Here is a 24,803-nt window from a genome sequence, read left to right on the forward strand (position 1 = left end):
ACAGATCATCACTGATCGAGAAGTTCGCAAATATTTGTGAATTGCATACAAACGAATTTCATCAAAAATAGTGGCGAGTGAACATGTTCATATGTTTGTATGAACATGCCGCTAATTGTTCTGTCGCTGATACGAAAATATTTGTTTGATGATCGGAATGGTTATAACAATCATTTTCGAACATGCGAACGTTTATCTCGTGATGTGCGCAACTGCTTAATGTTCACAACTGGGTAATGTTTGCAACTGTGTAATGTATGTAACTGCATTAGTATAAGCTAAAGTGCGGTCGCTATTGCGGCCGCCATGTTTAGTCAATCTGGTGAATTCGAGAATTACAATGAGGCCAATTAAACGCCCGATTTGTTGCAAATTGCAATTCGTCAGATTCGCTTCCCTCATCTCTAGTGTACTACTGTTAATCGTATCTTGTTAATAGAAATAATTATTCTGCAGCAAATTGTTGGGTTCTGATTGGGTTAACGTTATGTTGTAATTTTCAAAATATCAATAAATTTTAGCGTGAAAAGTGAATTTATGTAACTGTTGTGATGGGGGTTTTGATGAAGTCACAAAAAGACTCACCCTTTATTTTGCTGTATGTATGTCCTGGAAGAAGTGGTGTATTCTTTCCAGTCTGACACAGTGCTCTCTGCTGTTACCTCTGTCCATGTCTGGAACTGTCTAGAGCAGTAGATTAAATTAGAAATAAATTACAAATCTCTGGCGCTTTCTGGCATTAATTGATTTCAAAGATGATATGATATAGAGCCAACATATTTGAAAGCATAAGTGGACCAATACCAATTTGTTGTACGGTGGCCTTCATAAAACCCCAATTCACCCGGTCAAATGTTTTGACCATTTCCAGCGAGAGCAGCATGAGCCGGATCTTATGTGTCCATGCAAGCTTGTATCTTGTGTCTCTCTAGCCGCGATGAACCCAATATTATCTGGGTGGATCAGTGGCCCCAGCAGCTTGGCAAACAGCTTGGCATCAGTATTGAGGAGGTAGATAGGCCTGTAACTAGCCCATACATTGGGATCTTTACCCTCTTTTGGGATTATTGTTATGTGTGCAGTTAGAAATGAGGGTGGGAAATTAACTACATCACTTACAGTATACTGTTGAAAGCAGAGAGTAAGCAGGCTGGTAACTTTGTACCATAGCAGGCTGGAGCTGTGCATTTTCTGATGGCATTAGGGAAAGGGCATTAACCCCTAGCCGCACCAGTCAGTTATTGTACATACTGGTGGGAGGTTACTTTCCGCACTAGGACTTACAAAAACTGACCGTCTCCCGATGCTCACTGTTTACATACACAGTGATTGCTGAAAGTTTAGTGTTACTGTTCCAGGACCCCCTGTAGGAATCCAGCACCAGCGATCACCTTCATCAGTGGATCGGTAACAACCCACTGCCGCCAGTGATAACAACAGAAAAATCCCAGGTCCCGGTCCTGGGATCTGGGGGAAGCTGTGGCAGAGCTCCTCATCTCTGCCTACTATACCATCCCCCAACCCCCGTTGCCACATCCGCCGGATCCCCAGCCCCAGCACTCCCCCTCATGCGATCGCCTCACCTGCCCCCCCCATGCAATCGCCACCACCCCCGTGCCTGAACACCATCTCAATCCCATCCCCCGCACAACCCCCCGCCGCCCCAGCCCCCTGTCAGTGAATTCCCTGTTCCCGGTGCTCACTCTGAGCTCCAGTATCCGGGGATGGCCCATCCTGCTTCAGCATGTGACCAGCATCTGTCCAATGACACTGGTCCATGCTAATATATACTCTGATTGGCAGCTCTGTGATCCGAGCTGTCAATCACAGTACCTGATCATCACAGGAGGAGGGCAGAGCATGGATGCAGCTTTGGTCCCTCACTAGGAGAAAGCTGTGAGAAAATCAGAGCCTGCATCCATATAGTCCACATAATAATAAATCCCCCCTCCCCTGTGATCTTCCAGTGATAATAGAGATCTTAGTTAGTTTCCCATAGTCACTGTCAGTCAGAGTCTGTTAGTAAGCGCCAGTGTTAGTCAGTGTAAGGGTATAAACCCACACACCGTATATGCAGCGTATTTACTGCTGCGATACGCAGCAAACTCGCAGCAGATTAGATCTAAATAACTGAACACAGCATCAAATCTGCACCAACAAATCTGCTGCGTATTTGTTGCATATCTGCTGCGTATACGGTGTGTGGGTTTATACCCTTAGACATGGGGTTTTCAAAAAGATCAACCTTGATCAGAGGAAAATAATCCAAAGGACTTTTATTTTACTCCACCCAAAAAATTCACATAAGGGTAAAAACACACACACCATATACGCAGCGTATTTTCTGCTGCGATACGCATCAGATTAGATCTAAATAACTGAACACACCATCAAATCTGCTGCAGATCTGCTGCGTATACAGTGTGTGTGTTTGTACCGTGACAGTAGTTAGCTGCTGCTTTCCACATTGTAACATAGTGCAAAACTTCACAATCCACACAATCATTTACACCTGATGGGGTTTTATACCCTTTGGAACTCCCACAATGCTTTGCACATTTTCCTATAAAACCCCTGAGTTTTTGCTGGTCTGCCTGTTACATGGTCAGAGCATACACCTTGCTGCAGCTGCTCCAGGCAGGTAAGTAAAAAAAACAAAACAAAACACAAAATTGTTATAATGTTACATTTCACATCACATCACTTTTACTTAGTTTTGGTATATTGTTCCCTGGTGGCAATACCAGAAATGAGAGGTAAAATTGAGAACATTAGGGGGCCAGCCTAATGAGAAAAAGCAAAGCAAGAAACAAGCAAACAGAACCATTCACACAAGTGGTTTGTTAGTCCAGGGAAATTCATGTACCAACACAAAGTTTACAAACATATATATATATTTTTAATTCACATCAATCTATCATCTTCACAGTTAACGTATGTTAGTAATCATCTACTAGTAAGCGTCAGTCTGCGCCATTTAATAAGTCAGTGTCAGTCTGCTTCCCTTACTAAGCATCAGTCAGCATCTATTAGTAAGTGTGAGTGTCAGTCAGCCTCAGTTAGTAAGCATCAGTCAGCGACGTTTACTAAGTGTCAGTGAGCATCCATCAATAAGCATCACTCAGCGTCTGTCAGTCAGTGTCCATTAGTCAGCGCCCATTAGTAAGAGTGAGTAAGCGTCAGTCAGCCTCCATTAGTAAGCTTCAGTCAGCGTCCATAAGTAAGCGTCAGTCAGCGTCTGATAGTAAGCATCAGTCAGTGTCCGTTAGTAAGCATCAGTCAGTGTCCATAAGTAGGCATTAGTCAATGTCCGTTAGTAAGCATCAGTCAGTGTCCATAAGTAGGCATTAGTCAATGTCCGTTAGTAAGCGTGAGTCAGTGACCATTAGTAAGCGTGAGTCTGTGCCCGTGCATTTACTGCTACAGCAGGAGTGCACACACAGACAGAGGCGCTCCCTCTTTTCTAAGCCATGTAGTGCGCCTGCACAATACTTTATGTTCACAAATGGGGTATTTTTGTACTCAGGAGAAATAGCTTTACAAATACTGTGGGAATTCTGCTCCTTCAAACTTTTTGAAGTTTGAAAAATATGTTTTTTCACCAAGGTATAAGTGGGAAAATTGTGATTTTTCATTTTCACGGCCCACTTTTGCAAAAAACTGAAAAACCTGTCTGGTCCAAATGGTCACTGAACCTATTGTTACATTCCTTAAGGTGTGTAGTTTTCAAAATGGGGTCGCTTGCGGGGGGTTTCCACTGCCTCGCCACTAAGTGGGATTTATAAATGAAACATGGCCTCCGACATTAACTCTGGCAAAATCCACTCTCCAAAAGGTGCTCCTTCTCTTTTGAGCCTTGTTGTGCGCCTGTGCAACACTTTATGTCCACACATGGGATTTCTGAGAAATTGCATTACAAAACTTTTTGAAATTTAAAAATTAGGGTTTTAAGCAAGGTATAAGTGTGAAAATTGTGAAAAACTGAAAACCTGTAAGGTCCATATGCTCACTATACCCCTTATTACATTCCTTAAGAGGTGAAGTTTTCAAAATGGGATCACTTGTGAGGGGTTTACACTGTCTCGGCTTTATAAATGTAACATGGCCTCTGACATTCATTCCATTTAAAAGGTGCTCCTTATCTTCTGAGCTATGTTGTGCGCCTGTACAACACTTTACATTCACAGATTAGGTATTTGTAAAAACTACAGATTCAGAAAAATACATTTTTTATGGCATTTCACTTTTTATAGCTGGTGTGTTATGAAAAACTAGGATTGAAAATATTTTTTTAAAATTTTTTTTACACTTTGCAGTTATTCATGTGAAACACCTAAAGTGTTAAGAAACTGTAAGAATGTCAATTTGAATACTTGAAAGGGTAAAGATTTCAAAATGGGGTGAATTAGAGGGGTTTGTAGTAGAGAGGCCTCTAGAATAGGCTACAAAACTGAACTGGTGCCTAAAAAATTCTGAGTTTAAATTTTCACAAAATTTTTGAAAATTTCTACTAAACAATTACGGTCTCTAAAATCCCCATAAAGTTAAAGCATGTTCACTAAATGCTGCTAATACAAAGTAGACATGTCATAGATACAAATACAAGTATCTTCCTTATTGACAGAGACTTTCAAATTTAAAGAAATGCAATTCTTTTTCCCCACAATATTTTGGAGTTTTTCCACAACAAAATGCTAAAGGTATCAACCCAAATTTACCACTAACATAAAGTAGAAAATGTCACAAAAAAACTATCACAAGGACCGATAAAAGCATTCCAAAGTTATTAATACATAAAGTGACACGTGTCATATTTGAAAAATTTAGCTGTGTCATAAACGCCAAAACTGGCTGTGCCCCCTAAGGGTTAAGCAGTTAATCTTTTGTGAAAGGGGATTACAACTCCTCAATTGTCCTGAGGCAGATAGGGTACGGCTTTGTCAGATTTATAAGACTGCTGAAGGGTGCGTGGGGGAACAAAGTACACTGCAAAAGGGGGTGGGGTGGGGATAGATCATACAGAGAAGCATAGTAAGCATGAAACACATTTTCAATATCTTTAGTCAAATAGGATGTAACCCCTTGGAAACTTTTAATGGAGGGGATGAAATAGGCCAACCATTGTCACAAAGAGCCCAGGCAAGATACTGTATTTGCTTGGCTTATTACCCCACTGATAAAATGTTCTACTGCACAGCTGCTGGTCCCTCTTGAGCTTAGCATTGAGGAGGATCTGGATCTCGTGGCATGTTGCAATCAAGTCATGCAGGGTGGCTTCCCGCAAGAAATGTTTGTGGAGTATGTCCAACTGTTGCAAATGTTGCAAGTTTTATTTTTATTTTAAAGGCTGCCTCTCTCTTTAGGGGAGTGCCATGTTTCATCAAAACCTCTATCAGGACACACTTGAGCGCTTCCTATTTGATAGGGGCTAAAGTTTTGTCCGATTAATGGTCATGGGTAAAGTTAACAATAGTTCTCTTATGGTTATCAACACAGATAAAGTCCAATAATGAGGACTCGTTGAGAAGCCAAGAGAATTCAGTACTGCAAACCATGCAGTAGACCACGGCGTGATCATACTGGTATGGGAGACCATTATTTGGATAACTTGGTGTAGCAAGTTCCCCAGAACTTATCCTCCTCTAATAACACAGGCCAACAAAAAACTACTTTTTTTATGTTTCTTTGATGAAAATATGCAAATATTACTTATTTTGGGTCGAGAAACTCAAATATACCCACAGAATCGTTTAATTAGCTCTCGTTTTTTAGATACACGCCATGGAAGTATGTGCTGTAGATAGCGAGAAGCATTCATTACAAGAGTATAAATTGCACACAAATGTCATGTTTAAACTTGAAATATTTCACAGAGAATGTTTAAAATAGCACAAAATAGCAAGAACACAATACATTAATTGAACACAACAGTTCAGACAAGACCTATTCAGAGGTAGGCTTTCTTTTTGCTTGTTTATTGAAGTGTACTTCTGGTACATCTCTGATTAATGTCCAACAGTAGTCTGCAAGCATGGAAGCATTCCACTTGCCCTGATATCTTCGTTCCATATTTAAAATATCTTGGTGGAATCGCTCACCATGCTCATCGCTTACTGCACCACAATTGTCCGGGAAGAAATCCAGATGAGGCTGCGTTCACACTACGTATATTTCAGTCAGTATATGTATATTTCAGTCAGTATATTTCAGTCAGTATTGTGGTCCTCATACTGCAACCAAAACCAGGAGTGGATTAAAAACACAGAAAGGCTCTGTTCACACAATGTTGAAATTGAGTGGATGGCCACCATTTAATGGCAAATATTTGCTGTTATTTTAGAACAACGGCTGTTATATTGAAATAATGGCAGTTATTTACTGTTATATGGCGGCCATCCACTCAATTTCAACATTGTATGAACAGATCCTTTCTGTGTTTTTAATCCACTCCTGGTTTTGGTTGCAATACTGACTGAAATATACGTAGTGTGAACGCAGCCTAATTTATGATACTTCGTAAGAAGGTTATTCACAATATCAACATAGTTATCAACTCGTCTGTTTCCCAAGAAGCCACGTACAACATCTCTGAAGGCTTGCCATGCCGCCTTCTCATTGCCTTGTAGGATCTCGTCAAAGTTTCCATCCCTAAGTAGGTCACGAATTAAAAATTTCCCTGATAATTCCTGCATAATCATATATGACCTGTATCTCAGAAACAAGAGCTAAAAATGACTTTAAGTAACATATTCATTTTTAGGATGCTAAAATTATTACAAACCAGCTATTTTCATTTCAGAAACATTTTCACTGTTGGCCAGTGTAATCTACAGTTTGGTACATCCTGAGAAAGCACTGCTGAACTCATCATTATGAAAAGACCTGGACGCTAACAGAAGACAATGGTCATGGATGATTGCAGAATAATTTAGATGGGCAAGAAAAAATCCTACACAGCAGCCAACCAAGCATACAGTACTCTCCGGGATCTAGGCATATAGATATCCAAACTTAAGGCAGAAAGGCCACAAACAAACAGCTACTGAAATTGGTGCAGTAAAGGTCTAGCCGAGCATTAAAAAGGAGGAAACACAGCGTCTGGTGATGTCCATGAGTTCGAGACCTCAGGCAGACCTTGCCAACAAAGGGTTTTCAACCAAGAGTTAGAAATTAAAATTGTATTTACAATTATTTGATGAAGGGACTGTGTATAGGAAATGCTTTAGTTCCTCACATTTTTTAAAGTCTGAACTTTAACTGCATCTGATTTGTTTTGTTTAAAATTCATTATGGTAATGTACAGAAAAAAAATTGTTTAAATATTTATGAACCGAACTGTAATGTGTATGTCTGGCCTAAGATTTCACACTTGACAAAGGTGAAAAGGGAGAAAGGGTCAGAAGAGACCTCCATGATTTTATGTGGCAATGATTTGTGGAAGCCAATATAGACTCATTTTAACCTGGCTTCTGGATTAAGATTATGGCACCAGGCAGGATGGTATTTATTCTCAAGGTCAGGAAAATGACCCACTTTAAAATGAGTCTCCTGGAGGGGGACGATCTAGGCTCTTTATGCAGGTTGTAAAGGATCTGCGATCTCTTCTCTGGAATGTTCAAGGGGTTATCCAGCGTTACAAAAACATGGCCACTTTCTTCCAGAGACAGCCCCACTCTTGTCTCCAGCTTGGGCGGGGTTTGCTGCTCAGTTCCATTGAAGTAAATGAGCTTGATTGCAAACTGCACCTGAACTGGAGACAAGAGTCGTGTTGTCTCTGAAAGAAATTGGCCATTTTTTTGTAGCACTGGATAACCCCTTTAAATTCCTTAACATTAAAGGGAATCTGTCAGCACCTGGGCTGGTCCCGAGTTGCTGACAGTGTAGTGAAGGTGTATGTAACTTATTGTGTGGTACCTTTCTTGTAGCCATTGGTGCAGTAGATTTTTCATATTCCTGCCTGTTACTTTGCATCCAAGTATCAAAGATGAGAAATGGTGAGGTGTTTGTGCTGCACTTCGGCACGCCTCACCACCACTTTCTCTTCGGAAGCTCCAGGTGCTGCCAGATTCCCTTTAACACCTTCCCGCATGACAGAGTAACTGTACGTCCTCTTTCGGGTGGGGGCATTCAGAGAGGGGTCGCTCGGCTCTGGTCACCATTAGTCGGACCTGTGCCTGGATCCTCGTTGTTGGAGTTTGGTGGTGTTTTCCTCATTATTCCCTTGGTGGAGTTCGGGAGTGGCTGCGGTTAGCCGGTTTATACTTTTCATGCTATTCCGAGAGTTGTGCCTCCTGTTCAGCACGACTCTATCAAGTGAGGGTTACCATATTCTATCCCTTCACCCCTTTTAGTAAAGCTGCTCCACGCCATGGAGTGCTGTCCCTTGTTTTTTCTTTTAGTATATATTTGAGTCTGGACAGGGGGAATGGTTCACCTACCATTCCTCTTTCCCTGCTGGTAATGGGTTTCTTTTAGTAAAAAAGAAAAAAAAAATCTTCCTCAGAGACTTTTAAAAACAGGTCACATTAGTTGCATCGATCTTGAAGCTGTTTGACCACGTGATTGGTATATCTCCAAGTGTGATGGGAAAGGGGATGACACTTGAGATCGACACTATAAACATTTGGTAATGCAATTCTGTCTCTGGATTGCCCCTTTGGATCGCTTTCTGGGTACATGTTGTTCTTTTTCCTCTTTTGACCTCATACTCTGCACCGCTGAGCTTCAAACTAAAGTCTTAGGCCAACGATATCGTCCGATTCAGCCGCTAATCTCCCCATGTTATGAACCCCACAAAGGTTAGGAATGAAGAGGTTCCTTAAAGCGTAACTATAAAATATTTTGACCTTTCAGTTTTAGTTAGCTTAGGTCATGATAATAATTTTTGCTATATACATTAATAACCTAAAATGAACAGTTTTTTAAATACATAAGGCTGATTATCCCCTTATAGCCCTCTCTGGCTCTGACTTATTTCTGCATTCCTGCTGGACACGCCCCCTCCCTGGAGATCCGTCCTGAGTGTACGGACTGTGACAGGAGGATCAGATAACAGCCCTGACACAGAGAGAAACAAAACCTCCTCCCCACCTCCTAGCAGCAGGTTCTCCCCCCTCCCCTCACAGAGGTGACTTAGCAGAGCTGAGGGTGTTGTGTGTGAGGAGCAGCTCAGGGGAAGAGCTGGATGGAGGGACAAGTGTATCCAGTGCCACCATGACTCCAATTTACTGCATGAGGGAGAGTGGGTGAGTCACTGAGGGGAGGACTACAAGTCCCAGTACAACACAGCTGTAGTCCTTCCATAGTACATATAACACTCACTATCAGATGTCTGCAGCAGGTGCCGCCACCTCCATGGCTGATATTATCCTACAGTGTAATGAGAGCAAATGACTATATCTAATCCCACTCTGTGTGATACCATCTGCTGGGGCTCTGTATTTAATCTTACATTGTGATACTGTATGCTGGGGCTGTATCTAATCCTGCTATGTGTGATACATCTGCTAAGGTGCTGGTCAGTGAATGGAGGGACCCAGCCAGGGAGATGAGGGATAGGCCACACCCACTTTGTCTCAGCCAGAAGAAAAATTCATTTATTCTTCCCAGCCAAACAACTGGGGCTATCTCAGTGAGCGCACTATCCACACTATCAACGCAGTTTAGGGCTCTTTTTAAAGGGTAACACGAGGGCTTTTTATTTGAGGAATTTCATTTTTTTGGCTACTGAAATTATAGTTACACTTTAAAGTTACCATATAGCTTAAAATTTAGATACTTGTGGTGGCTGGTTCAGCCCCTAATCTAAGGTGTATGAGGGCCTTACCTTGCCTTATAATAAAATATTGTGTATTGTAGCATCGGCCAAAATTTATTCTGGGTTCTAATTAATACAATGGGGGAGATTTATCAAAGGGTGTAAAATTTAGGCTGGTGCAAACTACCCACAGCAACCAATCACAGCTCAGCTTTAGGCAGTGTTTAAAGGAAAGCTGAGCTGTGATTGGTTGCTGTGGGCAGTTTGCACCAGTCTAAATTTTACACTCTTTGATAAATCTCCCCCAATGTATTTTTCTCTTTTTTTTTATTATGCATTGGGTTATTTCTGTGATATGTAATACAAGAAAATAATTAAAAAAAAAAAAAATAGGTGAAACTTCTTACAGTTTTTATTGCTCCTCTCATTTCTTTCACAGTGTTCTGCACTTTTTTGTTGCCCGGCAGCAGATCTTACATGTTGTTTCTGTTAGCATCCATGCAATAGACATACAACTTCATGTAATGTTTGTGGACAAAGAGAGCTGTTCAAGAAGGTGAGTAGTCCCAGAGATCTATTGCTGCCATTTCACCAAACCAGCATTCTTCGAAAGAGGAAGGTCAAGCAAGTTCAATCTCAACTTACTTACACCTCAGTAAAGATTCAATTCTCTGCTCTATACCTGTATGTCAATGCACTGGAGTGTGCATGTAGAGTAGTACATGTACCTATTTTTATTTTTTTTCCTTCAGAGTATACAGATCTAATTCTTTAAGTCTTTAAGTCTTTCCTGTCACCATTTTTGTAGCTCATCTTTGAACCCTAGTTATTTTTAATATCTTTTGTAGGTGAGGTCTGCATAACTGAACACAGTTTTCAGAGGAACAGTGTCTTGACACCAGTGTCCCACTTGCTGTAAACTAGAGTTGTCATTTGGTGAGGAATCTGTCTCCAAATGCCTGAATCTTTAAAGTTTTCTTTTTTAAATGTAATACTCAAGCTGACTCAGTATTATCCTACTGAAGCTGACTATACAGCTTAGCACAGTCTTCCACAGGCCCGTTCTCCCAATTTGTATGGTTCTAAACACTCTGGATCGATCAAAACTTTTGACATGTCAAAAGTCTTTACAAACCACAGTGACACTTTAAGGCTAAGTTCACACAATGTATTTATTCAATTACTAACGTCCGTTGTTGCAGATTGCAACACCAGAAGTTATTAATTGAGTAAATACATTGCATTGACATTGCATTGACTATGGAATCCCGGACGGAGATTATATACTCTGTATACACTTCAGCCAGGATTTCTTGCAGCAACACAAAAAACTGACAAGTCAGTTTTTTTGCAGCCGCTATTCATTGAGCAGACAATGTAAAGTGTGACTGGCTGCACTTTATATTGTCAGATGTAGGGATTTGGAATGCGGGAACACTCAAATGTGCCCGCATTCCAAATCAAAAGAAATGAAGTTCATCTGGCTGGTACTGCAAATGAAAACTTGGTTTGTGCTGGTACAAACTTGTGTTTGTGCTGTGGGGAAAAAAGGGTTTTGACCCTGAAGCAATGAAAATGTTCTATTTTATAAAAATACACATCTTTTCTTTTTATTCAAACATATTAGGTATACATCATGGGGAGTGGCAATAGAGAGGCATAATAGAATTTGCTAGGATTACTAGTTGTAACTATAGTGCATTTAAGGATATCTTAAAGGGATTATTCCCCCCCCCCCCCCCCCCCCCCCCACACACACACACACACACACCTCTCCTGGAGACTAACAATTAATTCCATACATGTCATTACCTTTTCTGTCTCCCTCAGTTTAGAGCATGCTGCTTTCTGCTAAAGACACAAAAATCCTCTCTGCTGTCAATCCCCTCATACCCCTCCCTTCTGAGACAGCTGATGTAAGAAACTCCCTGACCTGCTGTTTCTGCACTATTTCTTTTCTCTGTACAGCAGGAAGGGTTAATTACAGTAAGGTCACAAGTAACTTTACCACAAATTACCCTTTTGGCTTCACACAGTGCAGAAACAGCCACCCAGGGATGTTTACAGGAGCCACCTGTCAGGACAGGCAGGCGTAGACAAGACAAAAGACAGTGGGCCCTAGATCTGAACCCACCCACTGTCACCTGCCTACTTGCCTCGGTCGACCCTAAACGGTCGCGGACAACCACGGAGTCGGTCCCTACACTGCGTAGGTGGATACACAAAACGTAGACAGACAAACAAAACACAATGGAGGATAGTCAGCTAGCAGGGTCAAAACCAAACAGACAACGCAGTACAAAATCAGAAGGAGAGCGGATAGTCAAATGTCAAGCAAGAGGTCAGAACACGGGCAGAGCAATAGCAAGGGGATTAGGACAGGGAACGCTGGGAAAGGAGCAGGGGAGCTGGGACTAGTAACAACTAATAACCAGCAGGGAACAGAGGATCTGACTGCTTTTTATCCAGGAAAAAAGACCAGGTCCAGCAGCTGATTGGAGCAGCCCAGATCCCAGCATCAAGCTCAGCTGAACAGACCTAGCAGTGCAGTAACCCCTACACTGCCAGAAGTCTGACAGGCCAGGCAGGTGTGGCTGAGAAGTGAAACACAATTCAGACACAAAACCAGTGCAACAGCAGACATAAACTCAGCGCTTCCTTGGCCGCCCGACATGGACTGAGGAGCGCAAAGTCACATTCCTAACACCACCTCAGAAGAGAGGGGGTAGAAGAGGGTTGAGAGCACAGAGGATTTTTTGTCTTTAGCAAAAAGCAGCAGCTCAAAACTGGGGGAAGGAGACAGCTAGTCTCCAGGAGGGTGTGTGTGTGTGTGTGTGTGTGTGTGTGTGTGTGTGTGTGTGTGTGTGATTCAACATATATTTTACATATCTGGATAACCCCTTTAATGCTTCAGTATATCAAGACATTTCAGACGATTGCATGTTTTCAACTTTGTTGAAGCAATTTCAGTTTATCCCTTTTTCTGTTCCAACTAGACTCTGCCCCATTGCATAAATGCATGGTTAGATGAGGTTGATGTGGAAGAAATTAAGTGGCTGCACAGAGCCTTAACCTTGACCCATTGGGCAATTTGGGGATTAACATAATAACAGAATGAGAGTCAGACATCAGTATCTGACCTTACTAAATGGGTGAAAATTCCCACAGAAACACTTCACATTCTATTAGAGAGTCTTCATAGAATGAAACTGGTATAGCTGCAATACACTCCATACTCTCTCCCTTCTTATTCTTCTGATCAGTTTGAGTCTGAAAATTCAGACCCCGACTAAGGGTATATTCACACGGGCGGGCTGCAGCTGGGCAACACACTAATTGGCCGGGCGGGAGAGCAGGACGCCGGACCCGTGCAGCGAGGACAGGTAATGTATGCTGCTTACAGCGGGGGAGCCGGCGGGAGTAGAAGGGGTTAAGCGCGGTATAATTACATACTCGCTGCGGTCGTTTAGACCGCAGCAAGTATGTAGTTTATGGGAACTGACAGGACCTGCCGGGCTCGCAGCGAGAATCTCGCTGCGAGCCCGCCCGTGTGAATATACCCTAATAAAGACTTTTGAAATGTCATGTCGGACATGAAGATATTATGGAATCCCACAGCATCCAGTTTTGATTCATATTATTTCTTCATATCTATCCACTGAGTTTGGGAGTGTCAGCTTTATAGCGTGCGTGCACTTACACAAGCTATGTTTATGGACCTCACTTGCCGGTGTTGTTGGGTTTCGATTTTCTTGTTATGTCCCTCAAACATGTCAACTTTGACACTGTAGATCTCCAACTCTTTCTTACTATGCTCCATTGGTCTCCACACTCTCGCGTCTTTTTCTAACCTTTCTGATCTCTGCTTCTGTGTATCATTTCTCAAAATAAAACCAAAATTCTCATACCGTGTTTCTACACAAATAAGATCTACTCCGAAAATAGGACCTAGCTTCAGGCTTTTTTTGTAGTAGGCTTGGAAAATAAGCCCTACTGCAAAAATAAACCCTAGGTAAAGGTAGCTGACCAGATCCCAGGCACTGGGTGGCTGAGCGTTAGCCAATCAGTGCCAGACTTGTTAAGCTCCCCCCACATCTGCTCAACACAAGCTGCAGGGGGGGCAGGAGTGGTAAAAAAAAGATGCACAGAAGGAGACATTGAATATGGGGGGCAGAGAGTATGTGGCCAACTACTGAGGGGGAGAAGGGTATAAAATATGGGGACTACCTGCAAAGGGAGATTGTATACAGCATTGGGGAACTACAGATGGGGCCAGGAGATATACAGTATGTGGATTACCTGCAGAGGCTGAATGTATTCAGTATGGGGAACAACTACGAAGAGAGGCAAGAAGTATTCAATATGGAGGGGGGCTTTACTCCAGAGGAGGAATGTATATAGCATGAGGGAAGAACTACTGTACAAAATACAGTATTAAAGAATAACTCCTGGGGAACTTACAATATACTGTAGGAGCCTACCATGGGAAATATAGTATGGCTGCCAACTACTGTATAGAGTGGGGCCACAGTGTAGCTACATACCAAGTTTCTCCAAAAATAAGACCTACCCTGAAAATAAGCCCTAGCCCTTTTTCAGCAAAATAAATAAATAAGACCCTGTCTTATTTTCGGAGAAACACAGTATTTTCTCCATCTACTAATCAACCTATACCTTACATTTCCATCTCACTGTGTGTACTAGCACAACTCCTGGTCAGCATGAACCCTGTCTTATGGTCATGCTAGAGGCAGATCCTAAACCATGTATTCAGTCCTTTTGTCATTTTTGTCACCTACACCTCCAAAATATCTACTTGTGTAACCTCTTACAAGCAGGACCAATACTCTTCTTTTATGAATAATTGTGTAATTTTGGAAAGTCTGTTTCTTGTCTGTATATATATCCCCAGATTTGGGAAGTGCTGCAGATTATGTTGGTGCTGCAGAAATAATAATAATAATAATAATAATAATAATAATAGTAATAAATAATAATAATAATGGAGAAGGGTCTATCTTGGTAACCACAAATATATCACCTGTTGCTCTATAGACCTAATAGGGCATGTTCATTGGCACCCATGATGATGTCTCAAGATCAGAAGCAAAAACTGCTTATTCCATGCTGCTTGCTGTTGAGGATTAATCATATGCCACAAGATTCTGCAAGGGCTGCTTTACTTGCATTGTGTATATAGAGTGTTGCTTACACTTGAGGTCTCTCAATAAATTTTATGTGACTTTCTGTGGTGTTTCCTGTGCTTTCATAAGCAAACAATAGAGCGATGACATAGCTTTATAAGATAGGATAACTTTCAGAGTGAAAGGTCATGAGCGGCAGATGACTTGGCTAAGAAAACATTCGGAGAATTCTGTTTGCCCTCTCGGCATAGACATAAATACAGCAAATTATGTATAATATTTTAGCAAAACAATGTAGGTTATAATTATCTTAGTGCTATTGTCTCTGCATTTAACCAGTTGGGTAGAAACCCATTCAAAGGGCTGCACTTTTGTAGGGAAATCCAAGGACAAGGAAATGCATGAAAAATATGATTACAATACATGTCTAGTAAATGCTGGTTCCCTGTCTAAACTAGCAAAGCTGCTTCAGCTCCAGTGTACAGAGACTAGGACACTGAACGTGTTATATTGAGTAGACCTTGCTGTACGCACCAAGAAACTCAGTTCTCTATGACAACTAATAAGCAATATAACCATGTATCTATACCTGAGCATTATCTTTCAATTCATCGCAGCAAGAACAATATGTGAGTGCAAAATGTGGAAACTTTAGTAATTTATTAGAGTATTAAAGTGCATCTGCAATATTTCAACTTTTTTTTCCATTTTATACTGTAACAATAGGGGGATACAACACAACATCAAATACAATGACCACATACAACAGTGGTAAGTGTACAATGTATAACAGTAAGATATGTAACTGAACTGTATGTGTTGGCACCTATCAAATGAATAGAGAGTCTTGGCTTTTATAGTACCAGTATCTTACGTAGCAGAGGGGTGACTTTTGTGGATTTATCCATGGACATATAGTACAGAAAGTTGTGTGTATTTTACCAATATCACTCTGTTCCATGTAGAATATTTTTCCACCACCCCTGTGACATTATATCTACTTAATTTAGTATTTATGTCAACTGTAAATTAATATATTAACACCTCTACAGGTAATGGCACCACTGCTGCTGGGAGAACTTGTGACGTGTACACAGGTAAGACATATTCACAATTATTAGAATGTTATTTTATATTCACAAAATATGAAATCATGATAAAGTATGATACAGTATAGGGATTTACTGTATGCTTTCATGACTGTGTATTAACCCTAGTTTCTGTGCTGAATATACAATATAGGAACAGAATATGGCAGATTTTTTGGTGACATTGTGGTGTCCCACTGTGGGTGTTGCTACTATTTACACCCTTCGTAAAAGTCTGCACTTTTTTGTGGTCTTATTGCAGTTACAGTGTTACCAAAGATGACCACTAGATGTCGCTGTATTGTAAAACTACGGTCTAGAAGCTGCAAAGCTGAAGTATCTGAAAGGGTTACTGTTTGTATATGTACCAGATTCTGTTTAACCAATAGGATTTCTCCTTTCTTCTGTCCTATCCTCTCTTTCTTTTCCTCTCCTCTATTGCACTCTTTCCACCCAACCACAGCGCACCTTACAGGCACGTTGGATGGAAAGTGGAGGAGTTCACAAGTTAGTCTTAGTTCTTAGTCAGTACCCCACATGGGTGGGACGCAGAACTGAGCCTTCTCACCAACCTCTTTCTTGAATCAGCAAACACGCTGTGTGATGCACTGTTAAGCCCTTCAGGAGAGGACTAGCCAACAGATCACCTCAACCCACGCCGAGGACTAGGAATCACTACAGTGCAGGACAGTATCCATTATAAAAGCCAAAAAGCTAGGAACTGATCCGGGTGGAGCAAAGTTACTAAAAGTCGATGAACTCATTCTCGCAGCACGGGTGTACTCGGAGTGAAGACTATAGGAAAAGATCAAAACACAGGCACAGGTTGTTTCTTCTTCTTCTACAAGTATTCTTCTATGCATTCCAACCTCCCGGCAGAGAACATTACTACTTGGGTTGAGACTCTCACTGCACTCTCCTCTTATTACGCTACCTCAGTACAACCTTATCAACTCTACTATATCCTACTCAGCACTTGTCACACAGATCTGATGGTTCTATGTGTATTTATTAGAACTGTATCAAGTGTATCTCCAGATTAGTTGTATTACCTGCTGCACATTTACAAGTAGTAAACCAAGTCAACGTTATCAACTGAGTCTGTGATTATTCACCACCACCTGCACAGCACGTACACCGCAACCTTGGGACTTTTTTCCCTTTCTGTGGGTGGCGGGTCCTACCACTACTCGGGAGAGTCATTACACCGTTCTGACCACCTGTGACTACACTATCCCAAGGGACCCAGCAGTAACCCGACAGGACACCGATAACAAGGGAGAAGGGACAACCGGCCTTACACTCTAAGGCCCCGTTCCCACTGAGCAAAGCTAGCGGAATTCCGTGACGGAATTGTCCGCCGCGGAATGCCGTTAGCCTCCCGCTCATAATGGGAGTCTATGGGAGCGGCAGCGTGCGCCTCCCATAGACTCCCATTATGAGCGGGAGGCTAATGGCATTCCGCGGCAGACAATTTCGTCGCGGAATTCCGCTAGCTTTGCTCAGTGGGAACGGGGCCTAAGAGCAGGCGTGCCATCAGCGGTGGAGCTATAGGGGTTGCAACGGTCGTCATGGCGACTGGTCCCTGTAGCTATGGGGGGCCTGCCGACACCCCCCTACACCACTTTCTGTCACTCTGCAGTTTTCCCCAACTGGCTGTGAAAATCACAGCCATCTGGGAGAACTGCACTGCTGCTCTCACTCCATGCCCGGACTTACAGACCAGTAAGTCCAGTGGGCTGCCTAGATTGCCAGTGCTTGGAGGGGCCGCCTGGGCTGTAAAAGTAAGTGCTGCCTTTAAGAAAAAAAAATAAATAACAGGCAGCGCTGCAGACACCCTCCTTCCCTCCCAGGCCCCCCCTCAGGCCCTGTGCTTCCTAAGCAGGCCTCTCTGAGCTGATGGCCGACCCGGATGCTGCTGGAGGAGATCTGCTGCGCAAGGTTTACTGTGGCTGCCAGTCCCAGGAGGAACAAAGGGAGAGAAGACAGTATACAGGGGTTACAGGGCAGTCCAGGAGGAAGCTCTGCCCACACACTGCCCGGCAAGAGACAAGAGAGGAAGACTATGTACAGTAAGTGCCTCAGTGTACAGTATACAGCATGTGTGTGTATATGTGTCTCTGTATGAGTATATATGTTCCAGACTGTATGTAAGTGCCTCAGTGTACAGTATACAGCATGTATGTATCTCTGTATGAGTATATATGTGCCAGACTGTATGAGTATATATGTTCCAGACTGTATGTAAGTGCCTCAGTGTACAGTATACAGCATGTATGTATCTCTGTATGAGTATATATGTGCCAGACTGTATGTAAGTGCCTCAGTGTACAGCATGTGTGTGTCCCTGTATGGCTATGTATGTGTCTGACTATACGGGCCTGTGTATATGTAATTGTATGTGTCTCTCTGTATGTATGTTCAAGTCTTTATGTGTGTATGGGACTGTATGCATGTACCTTTGTGTACAGCATGTGTGTATGGGTATATATATGAGCCTGTCTCATATATAAAGACATATTCACATAGAGACACACATACAGACATATAATATAGTGTCATTTATAAAGACATATTCACATAGAGACACACATGTATACACACACAGGGACGCTTCTGCCATGAGGAGGAATGAGCATTCAGGCTTGCTGCGGGCGCGTGACCGTGGTGGTGGTGGGGGGGATGTTCGGGCGCTAGTGAGGGGGGCGGCCGCCTGAAGCCCCAGAATCTGCCTTGAGGCAGAGACCCCAGAATCGGCCTTGTACACACACACATATATGTGTGTCTATATATATGAGACTGTGTATATGGTTGGCCTTTCATTATTGGCCTTTATATAGTGGGTTTTATGCTTTAAGTGCCCATTCACACAGAGCAAAAAAGGCGGAAATGCAAGTGGAGCGCACAATGCAGATGCCGCTTGAAATTCTGCCTGTCCCATTGATTCAGTGGGACCACTCATGTGCCTCCACTCTCCTCTCAAAGAACTGACATGTCAATTCTTCGAACAGAAAGTGGAGACGCAGAAGAAATCCCATTGAATCAACAATGGGACAGCCTCTGACTGTGCGTGATCAGGTGGGATTGGGGGGGGGGGGCAGTCAGCCCGTTATTCCGGACAAACTGCTGCTGACATTCTCCTTCTGCTAGCATGTTGGACTCTGCAGAAAGAGGAGAAAATGGACGCCATGACCACCATGATCACAGATCATCCACAGCCTCTACTCCGGTATTTAAGATGCTCGTCCTTCTGTTTGGTGAGACCGAATCTTTTTTATTATATGTGGAATAATAGAAGATTCATATGGTTTATTGTAGGGCTCTAGATCAAGTACTAAATCTACTGGGAAAGCCACTGCCAAAGCACACCATAAAGAATGTGCAGGATGCAAAACTCCCCTTAGGGATGATTATGTTAGAACCCTGTGCCCATCCTGTATTAATAACCTTGTGGCCCAGGAATCATCGGCTCTAGCACAGAGCATTAAAAAAATTGAGAGATGAAATTCAACTTTCAATGAGGAGCAGAACAACTTCATTGCCTTCAGCTCTTTTACCTTCCAGTATACCTGTTGTGTCGGATTTGACTGGTGAACCTTCCCCTCCTCACATAGAAGTGTTGTTAGAGGAAGGCGAGATTAACCTGATAAATTCTTCAGGTGATGATGATTCTGATTCAGGAACTAAGACTAAATCCCTTTTTCCTGTAGAAGATACTGATCAGCTCATCAAGGCTATTAGAGCCTCTATGAATATGGAAGATGCCAAAACCACTCCATCACCTGAGGACGCCCTTTATGAAGGGTTGGCTCCTAAGAAATCTTGTATATTTTCCCTACATAGTAGCATTAAGTCCATTATTAACAAAGAATGGGAGAACCCTGACCGAAAGTTTTTCACTCCCAGATATTTTAAAAGGAAGTATCCTTTTGAGGAGGGGGAGCGCAGTTCCTGGGACAGGCCCCCAGCCATCGACGCTTCAGTCGCCAAAATTGCTAAACGCAATACCCTACCCTTTGAAGATCTAGGAACACTACCCGACCCCATGGACAAAAAAGCTGATTTTTACAACAAAAAAACTTGGGAGGCAGCAACAGGTTCCCTAAGGACCAGTATAGCCAGCACTTGCGTGGCTTGCTCCCTTAGCGTTTGGTTATCAGATCTTAAATCCGCCTTGTCCAAGGATCCCTCTTGCGAAAAATTGGTAGAAGATTTCCCGATTCTTTCAAAAGCAGTGGATTTTTTGGCAGACGCCTCATTAGACTCTATTAAAATGTCTGCTAGGGCTGCAGCCCTGTCAAATTCGGCTAGAAGGGCTCTGTGGATTAAACCCTGAAAGGGCGAGATGGCTGCGAAAGGTAAACTATGTTCCATCCCTTGTGATGGGAAGTTTTTATTTGGGCCGGTTTTGGATTGCTTGTTGGAAAAGGCGGCCGACGGGAAAAAGAAATTCCCTTCACAATTTAGACAGGACTCCTCCTCTTCTAGAGGGGGTAGACAATCCATCCTGGGGATTATTCCTGGAGTTCAGGAGTTATCCCGGAGTCAGATATCTTCCCACCCGGATCCTTTCAGACCCCCTAAAACAGTCAGTGATAGAATCAGAGGTTCAACTGCTACTAAAGAAGAATGTACTAGTCCCAGTTCCTCCCTCAGAGATAAGTCAGGGATTCTACTCCCCTCTCTTTTTGGTGAAAAAAACAAATGGGTCTTTCAGAGTCATTATCAATTTAAAGGATCTGAACAAACACTTAATGTACAAGAGATTCTGTATGGAGACTCTAAAATCAAGTTACATGGCTTCAATTGATTTAGAGGATGCCTACTACCATGTCCCCATACATCACAGTCATCAAAGGGTATCTCAGGGTAGCAGTATGCTTGCAGGGCCAATGGACTCATCTACAATACAGAGCCCTCCCTTTTGAGGTCTCTCATGCACCGAGAGTCTTTACCAAGATTATCTCAGAAATGGCAGCCTACATCATAATGAAGGACATCCTTTTCATTCCTTATTTAGATGACTTTTTACTAGTTTCAGAGTCAACCCCTCTCCTTCTGCAACACATACAAGAGGCATCCTCACTAATCATTTCTCTAGTTTGGAATATAAATCACCTGAAATCCAACCTCATACCATCTCAAAAATGCATCTTCCTGGGAGTCCTCCTGGACTCAACTCTACAAACCTCCTTTCTTCCTATCCAAAAACGAGAAGCCCTCATTTGTCGAGTTCAAGACCTGTTCTTGGAATACAATCCCTCATTCAGACTGGCAATGTCGATCCTAGGCCTAATGACATCCTGTATCCCCTCAGTCCAATGGGCACAGTTTCATTCCAGAGCACTCCAAAACAATATACTTCAACTCTGGGACAAGCAACAGTCGTCCATGAATCTCTCCTTCCATCTAAACTCCGGAGCAACAATCAGCCTTCTATGGTGGACAGGCCCAGTGAACCTTTCAAGAGGGGTGAGATGGACTCCATTAGAAGTTATAAGAATAACAACAGACAGCAGTCCCTGGGGGTGGCGGGCTCACTCGGGTCATCATTTACTACAGGCATCCTGGCCTCTAAAGATAACACGCATGTCCTCAAATTACAAAGAGCTTCTTGCAGTTCAGTTAGCCCTAGAGAACTTGTCCAATCTGATATCATCCAAGGATGTCTTGATATACTCGGACAATACAACTTCTGTAGTGTATTTCAACAAACAGGGGGGCATCAGATGTCAAGCTCTACTTCACCTTTCATGTCAAATTTTCAGCTTTGCAGAGAAGAACCTTTCCTCCCTATCTGCAGTTCACCTAAAGGGGACCCAAAATCAGACGGCAGACTTTTTGAGCAGAGTCCATCTCAGCCAGTCAGAGTGGGGGCTCAACAAAGAGACCTTCAACATGATAGTAGAAAGGTTCGGTTCTCCAACTGTGGATTTATTCGCAACCAGGGAGAACATGTTGAAAAACAAGCGACTGATACAGCAACGATCTGCTGCCGTCGCTCCGTTGAATAGGAGCGTCGGCAGCAGACGCTGCTGTATCCTATGGGCTGCCCGGACGATCAGCGATCCTCCGAGCAGCCCCCCCCGCAGCTCCCCGCCGCCCCTTCTGCACACACCCGCTCGCTGGTGCCGCGAGCAGGGAACGAGCCATGGAATAGGGGCTTTAATCTGGTACTGGATGTTCTGACAGGCCCACCTTTTGAACCCTTAGATGATTTGCCTATCAAGATCCGATCTCTTAAACTCTCCTTTCTCCTAGCAATCACCACGGCCCACAGGGTAGGAGAGTTGCAAGTCCTTTCAGCTTTTCCTCCCTATACCCAGGTCCTAGACGACAGGGTTATCATGAAGACACTTCCATCCTTTCTTCCCAAGGTAGTCTCTGATTTTCATAAAAATCTAGAGATAGTGCTTCCTTCCTTTTGTAATAACGCCACAAATAGTAGAGAACAGTATTTTCATTCCTTAGACGTAAGGCGATGTCTCCTCAAATACCTGGAAGTTACTAGTAGCTTCCGACAGGCTGAGAACCTTTTAGTACAGTCTTTGGGCGTAAACAAAGGTAAAACAGCTTCCAAACCTACCATTAGTAGATGGATAAGACAGGCTATCATTATGGCATATGAAGCTCAGAAAGTAACTCCCCCTGCCTATTTTACAGCCCATTCCACCAGAGCAGTCGCCATATCTTGGGCAGAAAGAGCAGATGCTACTATAGACCAAATATGTAAAGCAGCCACTTGGTCCTCAGTACATTTCTTTTAGAAATATTACAGACTCCAATTAAATCCTATCTCAGATTTGTCTTTTGGCCGTAAAGTTTTATCGGCTGTAGTCCCCCCCCCCCCCCCCCCCCCCCCCTAATTAGATTACTAGCTTAATCCTCCAGGGGTGCTGTCCTTGGGCGTCAGGGTAAAAGCAGGATTACTAACCGGTAATCTTGTTTTCATAATCCCATGACAGCACCCCCTATGTCTACCCTCCCTATAGTTGCTATTATAGTTTCCATTTAATTTTTGTTGACTTTAGTTATTATCTCCGCTGGAGTACTTTTTCAGAACTGAGGTGTGGAGAGGTGTGTCAAGTTTTTATCTTCAGTTTTCCGGTCCTGCGGTGGGAGGTCCTCTCCAGGAGTGCTGTCATGGGCTTATGAAAACAAAATTACCGGTTAGTAATCCTGCTTTTTGCACCAGGGCCCATCATTCTTTAGCTACGCCCCTGCGTGCCATAACACCTGTGTGCCCACCAGGCACTGGCCTCACGTGACAAAACCCTTAAGGTCCGGCTGTATCTTGGCCATCCACCACAAGTAGTGGTGTCACACTTCCATCTAGCAAGTGACCGGCTGTCCCACCGCAACAACATCCTCCAGGGGTCACCGCAACATGAATGGAGTTGTCTGCTGTTAGCAACTTCTTTTTATCTTAGAAATGTCCCTGATAAGTTGGGGGTCAGTTAGAGGGGAACCCAACAGCAAGTGTTCAAATTACCCTGCAGTGCCATTACAGAGGAAATAGTCATTACATTGTGCCAATCCAAACAATGGGCTGTCAATGTAATGGGCATGTTCGGTCCTCCAGCGTAATAGACGCTCTTTGCAGCTGCTATCCACTCCTGCTACCAGATAAGTGTCTATAAACTTTTAAACCACACTTTTGTGGCATCGTAGTGCCTATTTTTTCTATCAAACTGTGATCCTTATGATACATATCTGGAAATCTGGTAATATCTGTAATTCAACAGTTTGAATTATATAACTAAATGACATTTATCTTAGGAGTTGGGAAGGCAATTTTATCTTAATGCTATTAAAGGGTTATCCAGTGCTACAATAACATGGCCACTTTTGCACCACTCTTGTCTCCAGATTGGGTGGGGTTTGAAGCTGAGTTCAATTGAAGTAAATGGAGCTTAAAGTGTCACTGTCTTTTCTTTTCTTTTTTTTGCAGAAACTAATAGTACAGGCGATTTTAAGAAACTTTGTAATTCGGTTTATTAGCTGAAAAATGCATTTTTATCATGTAAAAGCAGTTTGAAGCTCTCCCCGCTGTCTTCATGGTTCTCTGTGGTGAGGGGAGGGGTGGAGAGAGATGAGGCACCAAAACAGGACAACAAAGAGTTAATTTACAGCTACATCACCGGCTATCTCCTCTGAAGTCAGCACTGACATCTCTGACCTCTGAATACCAGCTTTCATATAGCATCCACACTATAATTCTTTGTTCTCTGCTGGTGACTAATCTCCCTCCTCCCCCTCACCCCTGTCCATAGCATAGACATGGCCCGACTGATGTAAACTAGTTGAGATTTCCTGATAATGAGCAGTGAATAAGAGAGAGGAGGGAGGGGGGTACCTCTGGAAAGCATTTTTGAATGAAGGTAATGGCATATTTGCCTAATAAACCCAATTACAAAGTTTCTTAAAATCACCTGTTCTACTACTGTACGACAGTGACACTTTAATTGCAAACCACACCTGAACTGGAGACAAGAGTGGGGCAAAAGTGGCCATGTTTTTGTAGCACTGGATAACCTATTTAAGAGTTTTTTATTTTTTGTACCTTAATTCTATTGTTTAGATCTGTGCAGAGGTCGGTGCTTTCATTGTAGTCGATATCTTGGCTACATAGAAGTCATCCACAGCAAAATACAGATACATGCTCATCATTATTATCATCTACTTTGATTCCAGCTCTCTACAGGAATTGTCAATCACATGCAAGGTGAACTAGGTTTAACAGATAGTGGATTCCAGCCAATAGTGTTACCTATGTTAGGGAATCACCAAAATGATTTATTATAGCAAAACTTA

The 24,803-nt window shown here is 42.7% G+C and overlaps 1 protein-coding gene across 1 annotated transcript in view; it reads left to right on the forward strand.

Moving 5' to 3' along the window:
• The first annotated feature begins 19,200 nt into the window (after positions 1-19,200).
• Positions 19,201-24,803, forward strand: part of LOC138801808 (uromodulin-like) — a 93,912-nt gene continuing 88,309 nt past the window's right edge. The window contains exon 1 of the mRNA XM_069984906.1: positions 19,201-19,246. Coding sequence (XP_069841007.1) covers positions 19,228-19,246 — 19 coding nt within the window. The 5' untranslated portion in view covers positions 19,201-19,227. The remainder of the gene's footprint in view (positions 19,247-24,803) is intronic.

Source organism: Dendropsophus ebraccatus, chromosome 9 (assembly GCF_027789765.1).
Source record: "Dendropsophus ebraccatus isolate aDenEbr1 chromosome 9, aDenEbr1.pat, whole genome shotgun sequence".
Taxonomy (NCBI): domain Eukaryota; kingdom Metazoa; phylum Chordata; class Amphibia; order Anura; family Hylidae; genus Dendropsophus; species Dendropsophus ebraccatus.